Source organism: Alosa pseudoharengus, unplaced genomic scaffold (assembly GCF_046254945.1).
Source record: "Alosa pseudoharengus isolate Yale_2024_CS ecotype anadromous, Long Island Sound unplaced genomic scaffold, YU_APseudo_1.1 YU_APseudo_1.1_scf_19, whole genome shotgun sequence".
In the NCBI taxonomy this organism is placed as follows: Eukaryota; Metazoa; Chordata; class Actinopteri; order Clupeiformes; family Clupeidae; genus Alosa; species Alosa pseudoharengus.
The window spans coordinates 14,561,736-14,583,575 of record NW_027468657.1 but is presented as its reverse complement, the minus strand read 5'-3'; the positions used below and the strand labels follow the sequence as shown (position 1 = coordinate 14,583,575).

The following is a 21,840-nucleotide window of genomic DNA, read 5'->3' as shown; positions in this document are numbered from 1 at the left end:
TGGTTGATAAGTTGTTGCTAGGGTAATTAGCATGTAGCCAGTACTAATGTGAGCATTATAGTTTTTTACACTCACACATACATACACAGAGAGAGAGAGAGAAGGGAAGCCTAGAAATACCCAGACAAACTTTTGGGAAATTTAGGATGTGCTCTGCAGGTGAGTCTTGCCAAGCCCATTTCCAATGTCCATTACACACGGGCACACAAATACAATCACTAATCCGGCATGGACGTGTGTTTCTTTGGAACTGTGTAAACTACTGCATGTAAAGCCTTCCTTTAATAGATTGCTACAATTCTAAGACGTTTTGGTAAGAGTCTAATGCACCAATTTAAGTTTAAATTCAGTGCTAGTTATGCCCCTAGTGGAAGCCGTAAGTCAATTAACTTTTTCCAGACTCACTCTCAATTACAATTAAAAAGGTATTCGTGCTAAACAGGCCAGACAAGTAGAAGATTGTGTGAAACAATTTGTCAAGAGTATTTCATTGGAATCACATCTTTAGGAGGCAGTAATGTGCCACCACAATTATCTTAACAACCTTCTGAGAATGACTAAACTGAGTATCTCTATCATTTATTTAGTTAATAGGCCTACAAAAAAGCATTTGGGTAACCAAACCCAAAATGTAATAAAGCCATTTTCTAAGGACAGAAGCTGCCTTATGGACGAAAGAAAAGCATTGTTTCACATGTCCTGCAAGCTGTGTGATTTTTCCAGTCCAATCCCAAGTTGTTTATTTTCCTGTTCGATTTTCCTCTTGACTGGTATCTGTTTCTGGCAAAACCTGTGAAACACAAATACACCCTGAAAACCCACAAATCATGCGTCTTTTATCTATATTAACGCTACTGGCAGCATGCACCACAAAGAGCACAAATGTCTGCTAGACCTACCAGTGGAGGGGTTTGACTTCACTAATAAGCTCGGGGAGCTCCTCGTCTTTAGTTTCTGGTAATAGTAAACCTAGAATACCACTGATGATGGTGATGCACCCCATCAGAATATATGGTAATACCTTGTTATAAGTTCCTGTAATGTAATATGAAAATAAATAGATTAAAGGTACAGAAAATGTGGTTACACTTTACTTGACAGTATGGACATAAGAGTGTCATGACACTGTCATGAACGTCTCATAAACAAGTCGTAAACGTTTATGACATAACGCTTCTGTTATTAAGTATCATTTGTTTTTTGTCATAACGGGTTAGGATAAGGATTAGGTTTAGGGTTCATGTGTCATGACAGTGTAGTGTGACTCTTATGTCGATACTGTCAAGTAAAGTGTTACCGAAAATGTAAAACCAACTAAAATGTAATTGTATAATCTAGATGATGAAGAACTCAGGGTTAGATGATGTATACTTATCATTCCAATATTTATTATGTAGCTGTCTTGGGTCGACTTACCAATATAGGCCACATATGGAGACACTGTGCTGCCAATCCGAGAGGCCATTGAGGTGACGCCCAGCCCCATGTTCCTCACTACAGTGGGGAACAGCTCCGTGCAGTAGAGGTAGAGGAAGCCGAACGCCCCCGTGATACAAGACTTTCCAGCCATCACCAGTGTGATAGTCAAGGCGTTAAGCTCTACAAGAGACAAGAGGAGAGAGAGGTTAAATGGTGCCTCTTCTTCGCATTGGTTTGGAAATGTGAAATATGAGTTATAATTATTTTCCTGCACTGTAACAAGATTCTGTGATTTTCACAGCATCACTGCTGTTTTTGGGGGAAATGTGTACTGTATTTGTGAATACAGTATGTTGCTGTGGTTTCGCTATGAATTATGGTCAAAAATAGTCAAACTACAGTAATAAAAACTTGCTGCGAATCATAACACAGTAATAAATCTGACTCCTCCCTCACTTGTCAGCTTTTTGAAAATTTTGAAAAAACATGGCGGAAAATCAGTTGGGGTTTTCTGTTTTCTTTTTGCACATAAATACAAAGTTAAGCTCCCAGATAGCAAGGTGACATTGATATTATGTTGATTTTCCATCCAAATCATCATTTTGAAAAGATATTGAAAAGTCATGGATTTATGGTTTACTGGGAAATCTTGACGTGGTGATTGAAACGTGCACCGCGCGACGACGTTTGAACTGTCCGGCGGGAGATCATTTTTGAGCAACAGTTCAGTCATTCAGACCAACGGTGTTCAGCAGCACTCTGACAAGTTCGCAGCTCCACCTTAATGGTAAGCAAGCAATTATTTATGTAACGTTAATGTTTCATTGTGAAATTGTACTACATTAAATTCGGGCATGTGTACAGTCTATGTACGTTGTACTGTCTAACTAAGTAGCAGCTAACGTTAGGCTAGCTATCATAACTTAGTTGCTGTTGCTGTGACGGTGGCATTAACGTTAATGTTTTATGTTACGTTAACGTTATGGCAGTCTCATTTATATTAGGCCTACCTTAGTTCTCAGTAAGTTACAGTTTATTATATTCATATAATTTATATAAAATATTCACTAGTAGTGCTAGGCCTAACGTTAGTATGTTACTGTCACAATGTTAGGCTGAAGATGATGTGTTGCTGGTTAACGTTAACGTGGAGGTTTAGCTGACTTATGTAACGTTAACTCCTCGTAATCATGTACGGTTTTGTGAGTTTAATAGGTGAACTTTAGCAATATTGATATAAGTTAACTTTAAGTCACATCTGACTATCATTAACCGTTGTTCGGACGAACAGCGCGAATGGCTGTTGCTGCAAGCAAACATCATCAATGAGCTCACCCAGCTGGCTAACGTTAAATATAGCTGCTAGCTGCTACCTTGCGAAACTGAGTTATGCCAACACCATCTTCAGTCTGGCATTTTGACAGTAAACTCAAAAAACATACAGTATATATATAAATGATTATTCTAAAGTTTCACTTGTAAGTAGCCTTCAGTTTCAGTTGAAAATTGTTATCTAACACTGTTTATCTTTTCTTCTATTTCTGCTAGGTGCTGCTTCACTCTGCTACTGGTGGTGGATCAGGCTGACTGCAACCGTTGGTCTAACGTTAGGATGCAGCACACCAGAATTTCTAAACGGAAAAAAGTGAATAAATGTACTTGCTTTTCAAACTGATAACAAGTTGTCAATGGTTATTTATGCAAGTTTGTGTAGCCTAAACCATACCTAGGCCTAGCCAAATTTATCCTGGCTGTAGATAAAGCAGGATATGAATTTCCCAAAATTACTGTATATAATATTACAGCACTGGTATTACTACTGTACTTAGTTACAGTATGATCCATAAGTACTGTGATTAAAAATACGGTAGACAATTCAATGCTGTATACATTACAGCACTGGTAGTACTACTGTAGTTTGCATTTACAGTATCAGGCATAGGTACTGTGATTTCATATACAGTAGGTGTACTGTAGAGTGAAATACAGCAACTTGCTGGTTATTTGCTGCCAGCAAGTTGCTGTAAATTTTACGTTAAACTTTTTACAGTGTGCAGTACAGTAGTTCAGGGAATATGGAACACATAGGCCTATTTTGTATTGTCTGAAATAAAAAGTAACATTTAAAAGTAACATGAAGAAACACCCATTTTTAATGTTTGTTAGTAGTCATTTGCCAAGGGGTTCTCATACATTATACATACAACTGTACAATTCTGGCAAACTCATGAGTGCATGTCCAGGAAACGACAGTCATATATAAAGGCAACTGAAGACCAGACACTCCCTCATGTTAATGGAACATAATAAGTGGACAGGGGAAAACCTGTGCACAAACCTTCTGGAACATATTTGATGATTAACAGCAGAAGCCCACAGATGATTAGCGAGAATCCCAGAGTAAAGCGCCGCGTGGTGTAACGCACAGCGAACCACATGCTGCTGTAGCCCACCACCTCACTGGCTGCAGCTATGAGGCAGTTCAGGTAAGGATCCCCATCCATGTTTGGAGTGTTTAACGACAGCCCATAATAAGTCAAAGACACTGTCATCCTGTGGGGTAAGAAGTATAAGTATATATACTCTTTTGAAACTGTGAGGGAAATTTGGTCTCTGCATTTATCCCAATCCGTGAATTAGTGAAACACACTCAGCATACAGTGAACACACAGTGAGGTGAAGCACACACTAATCCCGGCACAGTGAGCTGCCTGCAACAACAGCGGCGCTCGGGGAGCAGTGAGAGGTTAGGTGCCTTGCTCAAGGGCACTTCAGCTGTGGCCTACTGGTCGGGGTTTGAACCGGCAACACTCCGGTTACAAGTCTGAAGCGCTAACCAGTAGGCCACGGCTGCCCCCAGGGACAGAATATGGTGAGGGTTGGTTGCCATAGCAGTGCTTCTGAAGCATCTACTCTGCACTGGTAATGAGTGACGTTCAACATGGTGTGTATTCTCATCAACAATTTAATTAGCCCTCATTTGCCATGGAAGAGATTTTCTTCTGAGGACATCTGGCCTTTTTCAAATGACATTGCAATCTTTAATATTTCTATACATTTTTATATTTCCTCAATAAATTCAGGTTTATTTACCACATGATGATGTTCAAGATTGTGGTATTCCTTATATTTGCAGTACTGAGAAGATCAATCCATGTATAAACCTTCTGTTCCACTGTACTGTTCTTTTGGTGGAAAAATTATATCATACACATCACTCTAGAACTCAAGCATAGTTTTTCATACACAAAACAGTTGAAGGTAGGCATTAATATTTATGATATCCATGGACTGTATACTAATACTAGCATCGCAAACACTTGGTCACCATCAGCTCTGCGGTGTCGTCTCTCTTGAAGATGACGTCAGGAGGAGTGATGCCGTTCTTTTTGGCAGCAGCTCTAATGATGGCCTCAGCCTCCTCCACTCGACCCTGAGACAGTAGCCAGCGAGGGGACTCTGGGACAAACCTGAGAGAGAGACAACAGTTCTTGCATTGCTAAAGTTGTATGTTCATCTATCAAGGAGGGAAAAATCTTCAGTCTTTATATCAGAAGCTTATGATGATGGCTAAACTTTCTACTGAAAGAAAAAGGTCCATAGTATTGCATATCACTGAAATGCAACTACCAGTACTAGTGTTAGTAAGAGGACGATTGACTTGCTCACCACCACATAGGTATGTAGAGGAATCCTGGAGCAGACAAGGCCAGTAAAAGCATTCTCCAGTCCCGGATGAAGTAGGCAAAGAGCGGAAGAATAGAATAACCGAAGGCGTACGCCAGGCTCACACCCAGAGTAGCGAAGCTTATTCGAGGTGACTTACTCAGAAGTTCACATCCTGTTAACAAAAGAAGGACATTGATCACAATCTACCATAATCCAACTACAGCCATTCACTTCCAGGGGTATAACTAGATGGGGTGACGAGGGTGGCTTGAGACCCCCCAGAATCCAACTGGCCACCCCAAGTGTTGCCCTGCCAGAGATGTGATAGTTGTGCTTGTCAACTATAAAACACCTACAATTTTCTTGTTCAAAACAAACATTTTACTTTGTTTTGATGACCGAATATTTTAGGCTACATTTCATTTCATACAGGCATGCAACATTACATCTGTGTTCAGGTGAGATTTCTGATGCTCTGTATCATTTCTTTACATGTTTTTTCTCTCATCAATGCAAGTTTATGTAGCCTACTGTATATATGCAGAGACTTTCTAATGAGGACCCAGCGCTTAAAAAAATCCTCCATAGAAATGCATGGGGCTAGTTTGTAACGGCAATATGGCCGTTGTCTACACATATCACACCCTTCCTCGGCAAAACGTCGACATGTGAATACATTGACCCAATCATGTGGTGTGATGTGAATACATTGAGCCAATCATGTTATGTGATGTGAATACATTGAGCCAATCATATGGTGTGTTGTGAAGACATCGTGCCAATCATGTGTTGTGAATTCGCCACTGGAGGAAGATTGGTGTCGTGAAGCCTTGCGCACGCGCATTTCTGCCGAATAGGATGCCCGATGAGTGCCCAAAAGGCGTTGCAATATGGCCGCCGAGTGGAGGGACTTGCCTAAAAGGACTTTGATATATGGCAAGCTCAGTGCCAGAGGTTTAGTGCCAGTGGGGGAAGAGAAGATGTACCTAGAATGAACGCTGAACAGTAATTGGCTATTTGTCCCATTCCAACGATGAAGTAAAACACACAGAACATCTCCCAGCTGTTGGAGGCAGCCTGAATCACACTGAAGATGCACTGCACTGCCATGGTGGCGAAGAAGATGAACTTCCTTCCATACCTACAGTACACAACATTGACATTGACATGTATTCATTTAGCAGAGGCTTTTTCCAAAGCCACTTACATATGTCAATTACATTACAAGTGCCATTGGTACATTGCCCTGGAGCAACTCAGGGTTAATTAAGTGCCTTGCTCAAGGGCACAACAGTGGAAGGAGGAAATTGAACCCACAACTTTTCTATCTGCTGCATGCTAGCCCGACTCCTTAAACACTATGCTACCATCACCCAACATAGTAATCAGTTCTCAGGTTGTACACAATAAAATAGAAATGTTATTGGAAGTTTGTTTCATAGGATCCAGGTGGATCATAGCCTGACGTTGTCATAATCAATTCTAGTCAGATTTTGAGTCTGATACGGCTCCATTGGGACGTGATTATGGGGCGTGTTTCAGCCGACACGGGGGAAAAATGCCTCTGTACTAAAGTAATAATTTGTTATCTAGTTTTACACAGATTAAATGATGGTACCCTTAGCCGTGAGGATTACCTGTCAGATATGATTAACTGTGAGGATTACCTGGCTCGATGGTGTTTTATGTTTAACGTCGCCTTCCAGGCAGCGCTGCCACCCCTGACTTAAAGGCACCTAATCCTAAACCTAACCTTAACCCATGGCTAACCCTAGTGCCTTCTAGGCAGTGCTGCCTTGAAGACAACATTGGGGGCATAAAACACCAAGAAACGGATTACCTGTCAGATATGATTCCTGAGAGAAAGGACCCTGTCAGTACACCGAGGAAGAACACAGTGACCGTAAAAGGGGTTTTCCAAGCGTCATCGCACACCAGATTCCACTGTGGAATATAACATGTGATCTGCTCATGTAAACTTCTATGGAAGGCCTAATGAAAGTCTATATAATGTTTTTTCCAGACTCCAGACTTTTGCCAACCTGATACCATTTTGCTTAGCAGGTGCAGACTGTTATCTTGTCATAACTTGTTAATGTCAACATTTTACTGCCTGTATCTACATTCAGGTATTACAGATTTACCTCAGTCACAATGGTGGACACGTATCTCTCCTTGCTGAACACCCAGCCATCCAGACAGCGCTCTGTGCTTTGGATAGACTCAGCATCCAAAGCCCCCTGTTCAGTGTAGCGTCTGCAGCGACTCAGGATGACCTCTCCTTTCACCTCCTGGGTCGGGAGGGACAGATTGTAGCCCGGTCCCCCATAGCTGCTGCTGTTCAGGAATGGAAGCCTGCAGTGGTGAGGAGGAATATCTGCCAGGAAAACCATGGCCATTCCCACGTATCCATTGGGGATGCTGCTGAGGCTCAGAAGGATATACATGAGTCTTTGAAAAGGCCCCCATTGGCCCAAAAAAGATGTAACTTCTTCATAGTCTCTCATCGCACTTTGATTTCTCTTTAATTTTCTTAGATTGAAATTGTAGATATCCTGGTGCCTTCAGTCATGGTAAAGTAAGTATTTAGTCAAAGACCTTTCTTCAGTGCTCCCGTTTGTCTGCTTGGCTCTCTCTGTATAAGGGACACATTCCTACCAAACCTGCTGAGATTCAAGACCATTTGATGATTATACCATCACATCTAGGGGCAAAGTGCTTCTCCAGTTTGTGATATGTGAAAACTTAATGAGTCACTTTATACACTTAATGAATCACTTTACGGGCAGCAGTGGCCTACTGGTTAGTACTCTGGACTTGTAACCGGAGGGTTGCCGGTTCAAGCCCCGACCAGTGGGCCACGGCTGAAGTGCCCTTGAGCAAGACACCTAACCCCTCACTGCTCCCCGAGCACCGCTGTTGATGCAGGCAGCTCACTGCGCCGGGATTAGTGTGTGCTTCACCTCACTGTGTGTGTGCTGTGTGTGTTTCACTAATTCATGGATTGGGTTAAATGCAGAGACCAAATTTCCCTCATGGGATCAAAACAGTATGTATCCTTATCCATATCCTACACATCTTTTGCTGAGCATGCTAACTATTTGGCTACCAACCAAACCTTTGTCTGTAAGAGTGAAGAATTAATTGAAACGGCGTATACTCTCTCTCCACATCTAACAAAGGTACTGTTTTTGACTGTGTTTTTTTTGCAAGTGCTATATCACTCCTTCCCAGTACATGAAAAATGTGATTGTGTAAAATTGATCATATTTCAAATATGAACCATTTAATTAAGCATAAAACCAACCCCCTGAGCATGATGAACTGTATCTATGAGACAAGAACAGATCATTCAAATGAAAAGTAAATGAAACATAGACAGGTAATCATTCACAAGACCAAGCCTATATCTAAAATATGTTTATACATTATTGTTAATACTTAATAAATGATGCAATAATATGTTTTTGATCAAGGAATATTTCCATTATTATGACCGCCGCGCAGCGAAGCGGCGGTCATATAGGTTTAGTCAGATTTTTTCTTTTCTTTTTTTTTTCCTTTTTCGCATGTCCAAATTTCCGTCAATGATTCCCGGGACACTGAAAGACCGAGGTAGACGAAACTTGGTGGGCATGTAACCCCATATGGATAGCATGGAACCATCGTTTTTCGTTTTGATCTGGAGCCCCCCCGCTGGACTGCACCCCCCGAAAGGAGAGTAGGGCAGACACAGTTTTCTGTGAATATCTCGAGAACCGTAAGGTGTAGGAGGACCATTTATTTTTTGTATGTTGATCTCAAGGGGCCATGTCAACCCATTCCATAACCACTCATTTCATGTATAGCGCCACCTAGTTAAACACAAAAAAGTAAAAATGAGGTGTTGTAATCGCAGGTATCTGTGACCTAACATAGTCAAAACTGCACGAAATTGGAAGTGTAGGATCATTATGACACCCTCTGAATGCACGCCAAGTTTCGTGGAATTCCGTTCATGGGGGGCCACACAATAAATTCATTTATGTTACTATACACCAACTGGCCTGTAGGTGGCCGGAGACAGTTATATGTGAATATCTCGAGAACCGTAGGGCCTAGGAGGTCCACCTTTTTTGTATGTTGGTCTTAAGGGGGCATGTCAACCCATCCCATTACCACTTATTTCATGTATAGCGCCACCTAGTTAAAAATTAAAAAGCAAAAAATTAGGTGTTTTCATCACAATATCTCTGGCTGACATGGTCAAAACTGCACAAAATTGAAAGTGTAGGATCATTATGACACCCTCCGAATGCATGCCAAGTTTTGTGAATTTTCGTTCATGGGGGGCCTTACAATAAAATAATTTATGTGTACATTTAGTGACCGTACACCAACAAGGATTCCCTGGACACTGAAAGACCGGGGTACACGAAACTTGGTGGGCATATAACCCCACATGGATAGCATGGAACCATCATTTTTCTTTTTTTTTATCTGTATCTGAATTATGAACAGGCAAGATGGGGGTGGGGTTGTATAAAATGAATTTTACATGTGAAATCTATGAACTAATCATGTTTTGGTACTTGCTGTCTAGCAGATACCAGTGAGAATTGAGTGTGGCTAATGCAATTTAGTGAGACAGTTAGAATCATATAGGCCTTTCAGCGTGATTTATTTTTGTGGAAAAAATGTGCTGGACTGGGCGGCGGTCATATTTTGTACCGCTCTGCGGTACATCTAGTTTAACATATGTTACATACACATGCACTAATGATTAGTTAGGGTGAGGATGCATATTTTATAAACCACTTAATACTATAATTCATGATTAACTCAGGAGTTACAAGTGGTTAGTTAATGATATTTTGTGAGCTCATCTAAAGTGAGGACGTTTTATGCCTTGCAACACATTTACAAATGAGTTATAAAGTTTACACTCACACTCATTCATTTAGCAGACAAGCGACGTACACATGTCAATTACATTGAAGGCCATTGACACAACAGTTAAAGCCAATCAATAACAAGATCTCTAAGGTCAAGCACATTAACACTGGTGCCCCCCAGGGGTGTGGAGGTAGAGCGTGTGGACAGTGTAAGGTTATCACATCCTCTTTGAAAATGGAAATTTGACAATTCTACAGGATGAAACTCACCCTGCCAACTTCCTTTCCACTATTCTCCCATTAGGGAGAGATTGAGAGCCGTTAAGACAAAAACCTCCCGCTTTCTCAACAGCACAAGTATACTGCAGAGCCATTAAATGCTCACCACCGCAGCAAGAATTGTCAGACATTCTCAAACAAATTGTTTTTAAGATTTTAAGTCGAATTTCATATGCGCCATTAGCGCTACACACTACAGCCACGGACGAAAGACATGTAAAAAAAATAGCATTAAACCGGATTCGAGAGTTCCTCAGTCCAGTTTATTCATGAATTGCATTAACATCTTATTCAAAGTGCTGTGTAATTACAATATACATTTGTGCATTAACAGGAGCTAATTTGAAAATCAGGATAATTACAAACCTAAACCAAACGATGTTCCTGTATGTCAAATGCAATTACATTTTGCCCAATTAAAGGGAAGTTAAAATATGAATGCTACAAGACAAACTTTCAAAACATAAGCACACATTTTTTATATACTGTCTAACTGTTCATAAAGTATGGTCCAAGTCCTTTAAGTCTAATAACTTGGTAATAACCTTTTACTGAAAACCTACTGTTTTGAATGCTTTCTCAGACTTAGAGCTGTGTTCTGAGTCTAAGGTACAGTGCTCCTCAAATAAAAGGGTTCTTTTCAAATGGTTAAAAGGTTGTAATCTGAGCAACTTGCTAGCCGTGTGAATTTTCCAATCCAATTCCAACTTGTATATTTTCCTCTTGGCTTTTCTGTTTAACTGGTCTTTGCTTCTGGCAAAAGCTGTGAAACACAAACACACACAAATTTTGTTTCCAGACAGAAGGAAATACAGCACTGAAAAAAAAGAGAATGAAATGTCCGCTAGACCTACCAGTGGAGGGGTTTCACTTGACTAATAAGCTCGGGGAGCTCATCGTCTTTCGTTTCCGGTAACGTTATACTTAAGATTCCAGTGATTATGCTGATGCCACTCATAAGAAGGTAGGGTAACACCTTGTCATAAGTTCCTGTATAGATACATGGTTGAGTTTGTTTGAAAATGAAATTAACTGGACAATGCAAAATTATGAAAAAACTATACTGAAAATTTACTTTACTGCAAATACTTATATGATCATTCCAATAAATGTTTGTTCAACTATCTGTCTTGAGCAGACCTACCCATGTAAGCCACATATGGAGCAACTGTGCTGCCAAACCGAGAGGCCATTGAGGTGACGCCCAGCCCCATGTTCCTCACTACAGTGGGGAACAGCTCCGTGCAGTAGAGGTAGAGGAAGCCATAGGCCCCTGTAATACAGGTCTTTCCAACCATCGCCAGTGTGGTAGTCAAGGTGTTGAGGTCTACGAGAGACAGGGAGGTTCAAATCATTCCCCATGTGCATGATGGTTGAGCTAGTTCCATGGCCATTCCATGAAATGTGTAATACAGCTCTTCCATGGCCATTATAGAGAGTGACCACTGTTACTTCTGCACAAGGGAGCTGCGGTCACTCACATTAATGCCGCACAATAAGCAGACACATGGGAACTCATGCACTAACCTTCAGGCACAAATCTGATGATTAACAGCACAACCCCACAGACAATGAGACAAAATGGCAGTGTGACTCGGCGGGGAAGGTAGCTCGCAGCCAGAAATATGCAGCTGTATCCAAGGACCTCACTGCCCGCTGCTATGAGGCAGTTCAGGTAAGGATCGCCTTCCATATTGGAAGTATTTAAGGACAGCCCATAGTAGGTCAAACCCACTGACATCCTGTAGGACAAAAATATGGTGAGAAGAAACAGCTTTATCTAGTTAAAAATGGCCATGACAGCTTATCAAGCTACTGCCCAGCATTGGAAACAGGGATTCTCCTTCATGAAGGAAGAAATTGCAATACATCCAAGGAGGACATTTCTTCTTATGAAACCAAATCGTTTTTTAATTAAATCATTAAAACATGTTTATTTCTCTAAATTACAATATTTCTTCCACCAATGATTGCTCTTTATTGTTATCTTTACACACCACATGATCAGGTTCACCAGTGTGGTATTCCTTATATTTGAAGTTCTGAGAAGGTCAAGCCATGTGTAGGTATTCTGTCCACCATCGCAATCCTTTTGCTACAAAGAAATGGAAATAAAGATCTAAATGGTTTGGATTAGGATTCAGATATTGACACATGAGCAGGCATACCTTCATACAGATCACCTACTTGAATGCCCTCATACAGGCATATGCTACCTCCGGACCGTTGCGCTCCTCAGACGAACGACATCTAGCTCTGCCACCAGTACGCTCAGGCCAATCCAAACTTTTCTCATCTGTTGTTCCTCGTTGGTGGAACGCGCTACCAGTTCCTACTAGAGCAGGGACATCCCTCTCCATCTTAAAAAAACTCATGAAGACCCAGCTCTTCAGAGAATATCTCCTCTTGTAGTACTACTTACAACTAGCCTGGCTAATTCTAGCACTTATCACCTGACTAGAACTGACACTTGACTGTATGAAAATAGCACTCACTGATACACTAGCTTGTTCTTATCGTAGCCTACTCTACCTTTAAATTGTTTACCATGTTGTGAGTCGCTTTGGTTAAAAAGCGTCAGCCAAATGTAATGTAATCACAGGAATTTCAACTTTAATCAAACACTTGGTCACCATCAGCTCTGCGGTGTCGTCTCTCTTGAAGATGACGTCAGGAGGAGTGATGCCGTTCTTCTTGGCAGCAGCTCTAATGACGGCCTCAGCCTCCTCCACTCGACCCTGAGACAGTAGCCAGCGAGGAGACTCTGGTATAAACCTGAGAGAGAGAAAGAGAGAGACTAGAACTCACTTGTTCAATTATCATCAAGAACGAAAATGTACGCCTTGACATCAGTCTTCATATCACAAATAGATAGATAGATAGATAGATAGATAGATAGATAGATAGATTACATTACATTACATTTGGCTGACGCATTTTTAGCCAAAGCGACTTACAACATGGTAAACAGTTTAAGTTTTAAAGCAATTCTCAACAAGAGTACAGTAAGAATAAGTGCATCAGTGAGTGCTGTTTTTAACAATTACGTGTCAGTTTAACACGGCTGGTGAGTGCTAGGATCAGCAAGACTTGTTGTAAGTGGTGCTATGAGAGGAGATGTTCTCTAAAGAACTGGATACTTTATTGATCCCCAAGGGGAAATCCAAGGTCTCAGTAGCATACAGACATCACACACAACATGCACTAACAGCAGAAAAAGTAATAAAAGTATATAATATAATGAATGAATAATACTAAACTTTCTATCAGTATTGCCATCAGGAGAGGGTCGGTACAAACAAAGAAGGGAGTCCATTCTTTAGTGCAGTGGTTCTTCAACCCCCCAAAAAACATGAGCCAAGTCTTGCGATCCCCTTCTCTCCAACCGGCGAAATTTGGTTTTGAAATGTTGCGAGATGGGCATTGGAAGCAGAGGCATCATTTTAAATGGGCGCAGGTAGATATTTGAGTTTGCGTTATTTGAGTATCCACCTTCTGAGGAACATGATGGAAATACTGTGAATTGGAAGCCTACATCTAATACGGCTACTAAATATCCCCGTTTTTAAAACAGGTTGGTCTAAAAATCTTTAGACCTTGGTCTAAATGTCTTTAAAGCTGCAGTTGGCAAGTCTGACAGATTGAGGGGACTTAGCCCAAACATGTAAACATTTTGGGCTAAGAGGAGGTAGAAGTGATTTTTTTTTTCTAAAACCGGCTGATTTATGTTGTTCTATCGGAGCATAGTGTCGGTTTCAGTGAATATGATCAAAAAAATCTTGCCAACTGCAGCTTTAATTCAGACTGCAAATCATTTTGCGACCCCTCCGATACATTTGGCGACCCCCAGTTTAAGAACCACTTTTTTACAGAGAGGAAGGTTCCCTTGCTCACCACCACATAGGTATGTAGAGGAATCCTGGAACAGACAAGGCCAGTAAAAGCATTCTCCAGTCCCGGATGAAGTAGGCAAAGAGCGGAAGACACACATAGCCGAAGGCGTACGACAGGCTGACACCCAGAGTAGCGAAGCTTATTCTGCATGACTTATTCAGAAGCTCGGAACCTGTTAGGAAAGAAAAGACGTCAATCATGAATCCACCATAGTCCAACTACAACCATTTTCTCCTGATTTGACGATTATTTCACATTTAAAGGTTCAATGCCAGTGGGTGGAGAGATGATGTGATCATGTATTTTCCCTGTAACTAAACCTACCTAGAATGAAAGCTGCACAGTAATTGGCTATTTGTCCCATTCCAACAATGAAGTAAAGAACAGAGAACATCTCCCAGCTGTTGGAGGCAGCCTGAATCACACTGAAGATAGTCTGCACTGCCATGGTGGCGAAGAAGATGAACTTCCTTCCATACCTACACAACATGGAAATGAGTCATTCACCTCAAGTCACACACCACAAAAAAAATAGTGATGAAAACATATATATGGAAGTATATATGGTTTTAATTAGCTGGTCATAAACGTGAAGATTACCTGTCAGATATGATTCCTGAGAGAAAGGACCCAGTCAGCACACCAAAGAAGAACACAGTGACAGAAAATGGGGCTTTCCAAGCGTCCTCACACACCAGATTCCACTGTGGAATATCACACGTGAACTGTTCATATAGCCAATACTTCAGCTACATTTTGTTGACAAAAAAACATGAGGCAGTGCCAGTGGTTTTCCAGAACTTTTCTGATACGTCTTGATTAACGGCTTGGCTATTAAAACCGTAATGAGACCAATGTTGTAATTAAATTGTAATGAAAAGAAAGTCTTTATACTTGTCATGCACTTATTAATAGCCTCACCTAATTACTCCTATTTAATGGCTTCACCTTGTTTATCGCTATACTGTGTCGACTGCCTGTATCTACCTTCAGGTCTTACAAATTTACCTCAGTCACAATGGTGGACACGTATCTCTCCTTGCTGAACACAAAGCCATCCAGACAGCGCTCTGTGCTTTGGATAGACTCAGCATCCAAAGCCCCCTGTTCAGTGTAGCGTCTGCAGCGACTCAGGATGACCTCTCCTTTCACCTCCTCGGTCGGGAGGGACAGATTGTAGCCCGGTCCCCCATAGCTGCTGCTGTTCAGGAATGGAAGCCTGCAGTGGTGAGGAGGAATATCTGCCAGGAAAACCATGGCCATTCCCACGTATCCATTGGGGATGCTGCTGAGGCTCAGGAGGATATACATGAGTCTTTGAAAAGGCCCCCATTGGCCCAAAAAAGATGTAACTTCTTCATAGTCTCTCATCGTACTATGCTTTTATTCGGTTGAAATCCTAAAAATGCTGGTGCCTTTTCGTCATGGAAAAAGGTATGTACTCAATGCTCATCAGGTTAGCTCTCTCAGTCCTCCTCTTGCCCAAAACTCAGATTCAACGCAATATAGTGATGATCCTGATCAAGTCAACCATAATATCTTAGGGGGGCGGGGGGGAGTGTGTCCACAGTTTGTGAAAAATCACAAGACTTAATAATTGACAGTGTCAGATGATCTCAGGAATCCCTTAAACATGCGTCAGAGTGCCTACTCTTTGCCACCAACCAAACCTACCTATGAGATAAAAGAACTAAGGAGAGCTGATGTCCTGTCTGCACCCCGGACAGTGCCAAACCACTCCCCGGACATGGGAAATTTGGTTCATTTTTCGATTTAGATCGTTTTAAAATGGCCAGTGGGCACAATATACTCCATAACACCCATGTATGGGCCACATCCTGGGATTATACATTAAAGTAATAAATATTCAAAATTGAGCCTGTGGAAAACTGGGGGGAGAGGGGAAACACGCTCACAAAGTGCAATCTCTCAGAGGACTAAGAAACCAGTATAGACAAGTAACTTTTGGAAAGACAGAGTCCACAGAACATACGAGGTCAATTCTTCACAAGTTTAATGATTTGCCATACCTTTAGTGATTAACATAAATTACAGCTGTGTTTACCTATGTTTTCTGTTTTAGCCAAGCCTGTTAAAATGCATTAGTTGAGTTGAAAATACATTAACAATAAAATACACAGTGAGACCAATGACATACAAACAAAGGCAACGCTCTCTACTAGCAGGCAAAAGAATTCCGGACATGATGATTTTCGTCTTGGAAATGTACCCAGTCAGGAATAACAGTGGCTAATTCATTCACAAAAAGTACTCCAGTAAACAAACTCCCAGCTCTTCTTATGCAGCTGCTATTGAGGCGTCACCAGGTCTTCCTATGCAGCTGCTATTGAGGCGTCACCAGGTCTTCTTATGCAGCTGCTATTGAGGCGTCACCAGGTCTTCTTATGCAGCTGCTATTGAGGCGTCACCAGGTCTTCTTATGCAGCTGCTATTGAGGCGTCACCAGGTCTTCCTTGAGGCTGTAAGAAAAGGAATGACAAATAAGTACCCTTTGTTTACATGGAAGGCATTTATTAGATCATAAAAGGGAAGCTACTCTGGGGCGCGTAACTGAAGCGTTCCGTTCACGACTCATAAAAAATCATTTTAGAAGACTGGTCTATTTTTTTTCGAATGTACACGCCACTATCACGTCTGGTGTAGCTAATTCCATTGATTATAGCGGGAGCTAATTGTTGCAGCAGACGCAACGTGAACGGAGCGCTTCAGTTATGTGCCTTTTGTAGCTGCCATATTTATATATAACTGCCATATTTTCAGAAATCAACCCACAATCATCAATTTCTAAATGTAACTTAACTGTGAATATTTAACATGAGGAGGAATCGTGTGTGTTTGTGCATGATTTTCCTGTCTGACATGATTGACATTTTGCATGGCAAAATGACATTAGTGACACACCTCTGTTGTCACGTTTTCTGATCACTCTTTAAATGTAACTAAATTTGATTAACCACTATGAATGTTAAAGGCAAAGAGTATGTTTTTGTGAGTGTGTGTGTGAGTGTGTGTGTGTGTGTGTGTGTGTGTGTGTGTGAGAGAGAGTGTGTGTGTGTGTGTGTGGGAGTTGACACATATTTTTCTTCACTGTAAATGTGACTCCATATAAGTCCAAGTTAATGCTATGATAGATAGAGGAGCCATGTGAGGGGAAAGAGAAGGAAGATGAGGAGGATGAGGAAGATGAGGGGTCACCTTGACAAAGATGCGCGAGGGCAGGAACCGCTGGAGCAACTGCGGGGGAACGTTGGGGAAGCGCAGCAGGGTCACGCTGAGCAGAGGCAGGCTCTGGTAGCCCGCCATCAGCGGGTAGAAATTATACAGCATCTCCTGCTCCGCACCCGGCAGGATACGCATGCGCACCTGCATCACACACACACACACACACACACACACACGGTAGAGTACTCAGAGTGAGAACCACACATGTTTAATTGTAAAACACATGCAAGTCCAAAGAGACAGAATGCACAAAAACACAGAAATGCAGTCATTAAGGAGAGATCCTAGAAGAACAACTTCTTTGTACACTTTGGAAGAAAATGACAGAAGGAAACAGATGATTCTACGCTCCGTCATGAGTGGGAGAGCAGCGCTCACCTGTTTGAGGCCGGAGAACATGAAGGCATCACTGGGCTCCACGGACATCTCCACGTCCTGCACCAGGGCCGTGCGGTTCTCAATGCGGTACCTCACTGGCAGAGACTCACGCACGCGGCCGAACGAAGGCAGGTCTGACAGCACAACCACAGGACACAACCACAGGACACAACCACATACTGATTTACCCCACTCTAAACGCTATGAAGAAACCACTGTTTGACATGCATTGACAAAGTGTGTGGATATTTATGGAAAGATAACATATAGGCATCACGACATAACAATAATAAAAGTACTACTAACGACTTCCGCTGTTTTCTCTGTGTGAAAAGAGAGAGAAATCAAACTTAGTGTCTTCTCACCAGCGTGCACGTATAATGGAATGGTTTCGACGATAACATGAGGGAGGGTGACAACAGTGTTGATCATTGGGGTTGCAGCGAAGGTAGATTTCCTGAAAAAAATAGAACAAATACATGATCAAAAATATCAATTTTACATACTGGTAATCTCTAAATCTAATTTCCATTGTATATCGACTATTCATTATACATGTCCTTGTTTTCAATGAAAAAGCTCATTTTTTGTCCACCAAAGCAGTCAGAAAAAGCCTTTAGACAGTCTTAATGTTGTAAACAACAGATTCAGTGGATAAGTGGTCAAGACGTGGCCAGATTGGCCAGGCACACGGACCTCTTCCAGGAGATGATGTACTGCCCCGATGCCACTGTGCTGCTCCCGTTGGCCACCGGGGGGCACTTGAGACAAAAGCACTCGCTGGCACACTCCCCAGTCTGGAGCACCTCTGCACACACACAACAGGAGAGTCCAGCACCACTGTCAGTCTAGCGTTTCTATTGACTTTCTTACTGCTTAGCTCAAGACTGAATGATACAAAAATCACAATTATAGACAATTATAACATTTCTGTTTTTGTAACATCTCTGATACTATACTGACTCAACTAATTTAAACTTCACTTTAATGTCAAACTAATTGAAGGCTTGTATATGCTACTGAAGTGTTTGTATTAATGAACGGTTCATTCACCAACCAGTTCTATAATTCCTCATGCACCATGCTTTTACTTGTAGTTTGCCACTGAAAATATTCTGTCTGCCTGACAAGTGTGAAAAACGGCTCATCTAGTATTTTCAGTTACTCTTAGAATTTCAATGAAAATCGTCTGCATAGCATATATTAAATTCACACAGACAAACCAAAGTTAGAGAACTAACGTGAGAGAAGAGACTCTCCAGTTTCCTCACCTTCCTCTAGCTGTGATTGCAGCTGGTCGATGGCAGCCATAGTTGGAGCAAGGTCCAGCCGGCTGGTGTCCAGGTGCAGTGGCCATGGCGACGCACTCAGGATGTCAGTCATGAGCAAGAAGGGGATGTCAACGAACACCCTGTCCAAGTTCTCAAACTAAAACCACACAAACAGGAATTAATTTAATGCTCTTCAAAATAGTTGTCTTTAAATTCCTTCAAGTTGAAACTCATGGAATATTTTAACTCACCTTTTTAGAAACAAACCTGGTGGTCACCTCAAATGGAATGACAGTTTCTATGGTGACAGTCTCATCCTGTAAAAAAACATGTAAAAACAGATGACTAAAAGATACCATAGCAATACATTAATTACTAATGTCAACGGCGAGTTACTGGGGGTATGGTTTCTGTTGTAACATTTACATTCCATGCATTTAGTTCATTTGTCGCTTTATCCAAAATGTCTTGTACTAGTGGGCAGCCATGACCTTGGTAGTGACCTTGCAGTGAGTGCCGGACCACCTTGCTTTTGCAGCGGCTGTACCTTGTGGCACTTGCAGGTGATCTCCTTGCCCTCCACCGTAGTGCTCATGGTGTAGGCCACATGGAAGAGGAAGATGCGTGAGCCGGTGCTGATCGAGCGCACATACAAAAGCTTTTCAATCTGACCACACACACACACACACACACACACACAGCCAGAGATGGACAGAGAGATGGACAGAAGGCTGTTAATCACCCTTGCATGAAGGATACACACAGACAGTGGCATTATGGCACAGACTGGTTCGCATAACTGGCACTAATTAAAGGCACACATTGAGTAACATGAATTAAGCATTAACTACTGTATTACTAAAGTATTACTTAAGTATTACTAAATGCTAATCGTAAAGTTTTGCTTTTCAAAAATAAAATCAGTAACGGGGACCTGGGAACTGAGATAACGAGAGGGGACCTGGGAACTGAGATAACGAGAGAGAGGGGACTGGGAACTGAGATAACGAGAGAGAGGGGACTGGGAACTGAGATAACGAGAGGGGACTGGGAACTGAGATAACGAGAGGGGACTGGGAATGTTGTGCACGTCTGACCTTCTCTCCAGGCTGCAGGTCTCCAACGGGGAGGTCAGTGAGCAAGGCCGGATGGGAGTCATCACACACCTCACTTCCATTAAGGGTCACGTGGGTCGTCTGGGTGAGGTTTGCGTCCTGGCCTGTGCGCACGCACGCACACACACACACACACACACACACACACACACACACACACACACACACACACAGACACAGACACAGACACAGACACAGACACAGACAGACACAGAAACACACAGACACATGCAAGCACACATACAAACCCACACACCAACACAGCAACACACAGATTACTCCTGGTGAGAACCATAACTTTTTTAGTTATTTTCCATAACTTCAGAAGAAGAGCACATGTGTAGTCACAAGGGCTAAGAGCACGCCTGGGGCCCACCTGGTTTGAGGCCAGCTGTGAGCTTGACATCTCTGGCCACAGTGTCCTCCTGGGACTGGATGGTCAGGGCCATGCAGTACATCTCGTTGTTGAGCGCTGGGGGCTCATGACGCAGCTGGACTGAGATACGGGGGACCCTGGAAATGACCCTAGAGAGGGGGGAGCAGAAGGGGAGGAAGAGCTGAACAACACAACACCATTATCGGAAAGTCACCTATTTCCACCCTTTTACGTGTATGTGTCACTTAATATTCATTTCTATACAAACCAAGATGGCGAATTCCTAAAGAAAGGCAAGCCCCCACCCAATACGTGTATCTAAATGAGCTAATAGCTATATACCAAAAATGTCATTTTTTTACCCGTGACTCGAGCCTGACTCGAGCTGTAAACAATGTTGTACGGCTGCATGTACAAATCCACTTGGAGCTCCAGTGGAATTTTGATTTTGTGACGAGAATTCTCGGTCTAACTGTTGATGTGCCGAGTGAGTGGGTGGAAATAGGGCAGCCAACATAACCAGCCCAGCACCAAACTCTGAGCACGGTAGACAAAATCGGATTTTTAAGGCAGTAAATGCTCCTGTTAGGAACCAAACCAGATTTTGTTCAAATCTTCACACCAAAGGCTACTGGAAAATGTAAGGTTAATTTATCAAATGTTATTTTGAAGTATTAAAAACCATCTTTGTTTTAGAATTTTCGAACGAAAGGGGTGGAAAGTGGTGCTTTTACGATACATTATTTAAGCAATGTGGCACGAGTGAAAGTGGGGTTGCTGTGGTGCGGCCGTAGGCATACAGTAAGGCCGGACGCTAAGGATATTACTTTAGCCTGTAGTTTGACGATATGATGATTAAGAGGGCATTTCATTTAAAGCACCAACAATATACATGCCCCTTTAAATGAGAAGCATCCATGGCTTAGTATATATCTTGAAATACAATTATCTGCTGTTATTTTCTTTTCTTCAGAATTAGGCAAATCAGAGATGCCCTGATTGCAAACACACATCAGCATATGTGTGGACATCCAATGGAGTACAGGTCCAGCGCCCACTGGGGACGCTGTGAGCGGGGGTCTTACATGGTGCTGGCCTGAATGGTCACCACGTCCCAGTCCACGTGCTGCTCCGGGGCACGGCCGCGCCTCTTGAAAGAGCGGGACGCCTGCACGGCCTCTTGGGAGGAGCCTGCGTCGCCGCCTCCGCCACGCCAGTTCAGGTAGACGCAGCGGCCGCTCTCGCTGCCCAGCATCAGGTGCACGCCAGTGATCTAGCACGCACGCACGCACACACACACACACACACACACACACACACAC

General features: G+C 42.3%; 3 protein-coding genes across 3 annotated transcripts in view; all 3 read right to left on the bottom strand.

The window, feature by feature from the left end:
- Window positions 1-655: 655 nt before the first annotated feature.
- LOC143132361 (solute carrier family 22 member 4-like) lies at window positions 656-7,595 on the bottom strand. The gene is made up of 10 exons (XM_076291821.1): window positions 7,233-7,595; window positions 6,929-7,032; window positions 6,075-6,229; window positions 5,089-5,260; window positions 4,748-4,889; window positions 4,513-4,604; window positions 3,758-3,972; window positions 1,417-1,599; window positions 900-1,035; window positions 656-790 (listed from the first exon to the last, which is right to left on the bottom strand). The coding sequence occupies exons 1-10, from the start codon at window positions 7,593-7,595 to the stop codon at window positions 691-693; spliced, it is 1,662 nt and encodes a 553-aa protein (XP_076147936.1). The 3' UTR covers window positions 656-690.
- Window positions 7,596-11,091: 3,496 nt separating this feature from the next.
- LOC143132860 (organic cation/carnitine transporter 2-like) lies at window positions 11,092-15,506 on the bottom strand. Its single transcript, XM_076292683.1, has 9 exons — window positions 15,144-15,506; window positions 14,736-14,839; window positions 14,460-14,614; window positions 14,136-14,307; window positions 12,875-13,016; window positions 12,239-12,336; window positions 11,769-11,983; window positions 11,386-11,568; window positions 11,092-11,231 (listed from the first exon to the last, which is right to left on the bottom strand). Exons 1-9 carry the CDS (start codon window positions 15,504-15,506, stop codon window positions 11,092-11,094), a joined length of 1,572 nt encoding a protein of 523 aa, XP_076148798.1.
- Window positions 15,507-16,132: 626 nt separating this feature from the next.
- Window positions 16,133-21,840, bottom strand: part of trappc11 (trafficking protein particle complex subunit 11) — a 15,683-nt gene continuing 9,975 nt past the window's right edge. The window contains exons 20-30 of the mRNA XM_076291809.1: window positions 21,604-21,791; window positions 20,519-20,667; window positions 20,125-20,246; window positions 19,575-19,694; window positions 19,279-19,344; window positions 19,028-19,184; window positions 18,453-18,564; window positions 18,122-18,213; window positions 17,757-17,890; window positions 17,352-17,519; window positions 16,133-16,615 (exon numbers count right to left, since the gene is read on the bottom strand). Of these exons, the coding sequence (XP_076147924.1) occupies window positions 16,574-16,615; window positions 17,352-17,519; window positions 17,757-17,890; window positions 18,122-18,213; window positions 18,453-18,564; window positions 19,028-19,184; window positions 19,279-19,344; window positions 19,575-19,694; window positions 20,125-20,246; window positions 20,519-20,667; window positions 21,604-21,791 (1,350 nt within the window). The 3' untranslated portion in view covers window positions 16,133-16,573. The remainder of the gene's footprint in view (window positions 16,616-17,351; window positions 17,520-17,756; window positions 17,891-18,121; window positions 18,214-18,452; window positions 18,565-19,027; window positions 19,185-19,278; window positions 19,345-19,574; window positions 19,695-20,124; window positions 20,247-20,518; window positions 20,668-21,603; window positions 21,792-21,840) is intronic.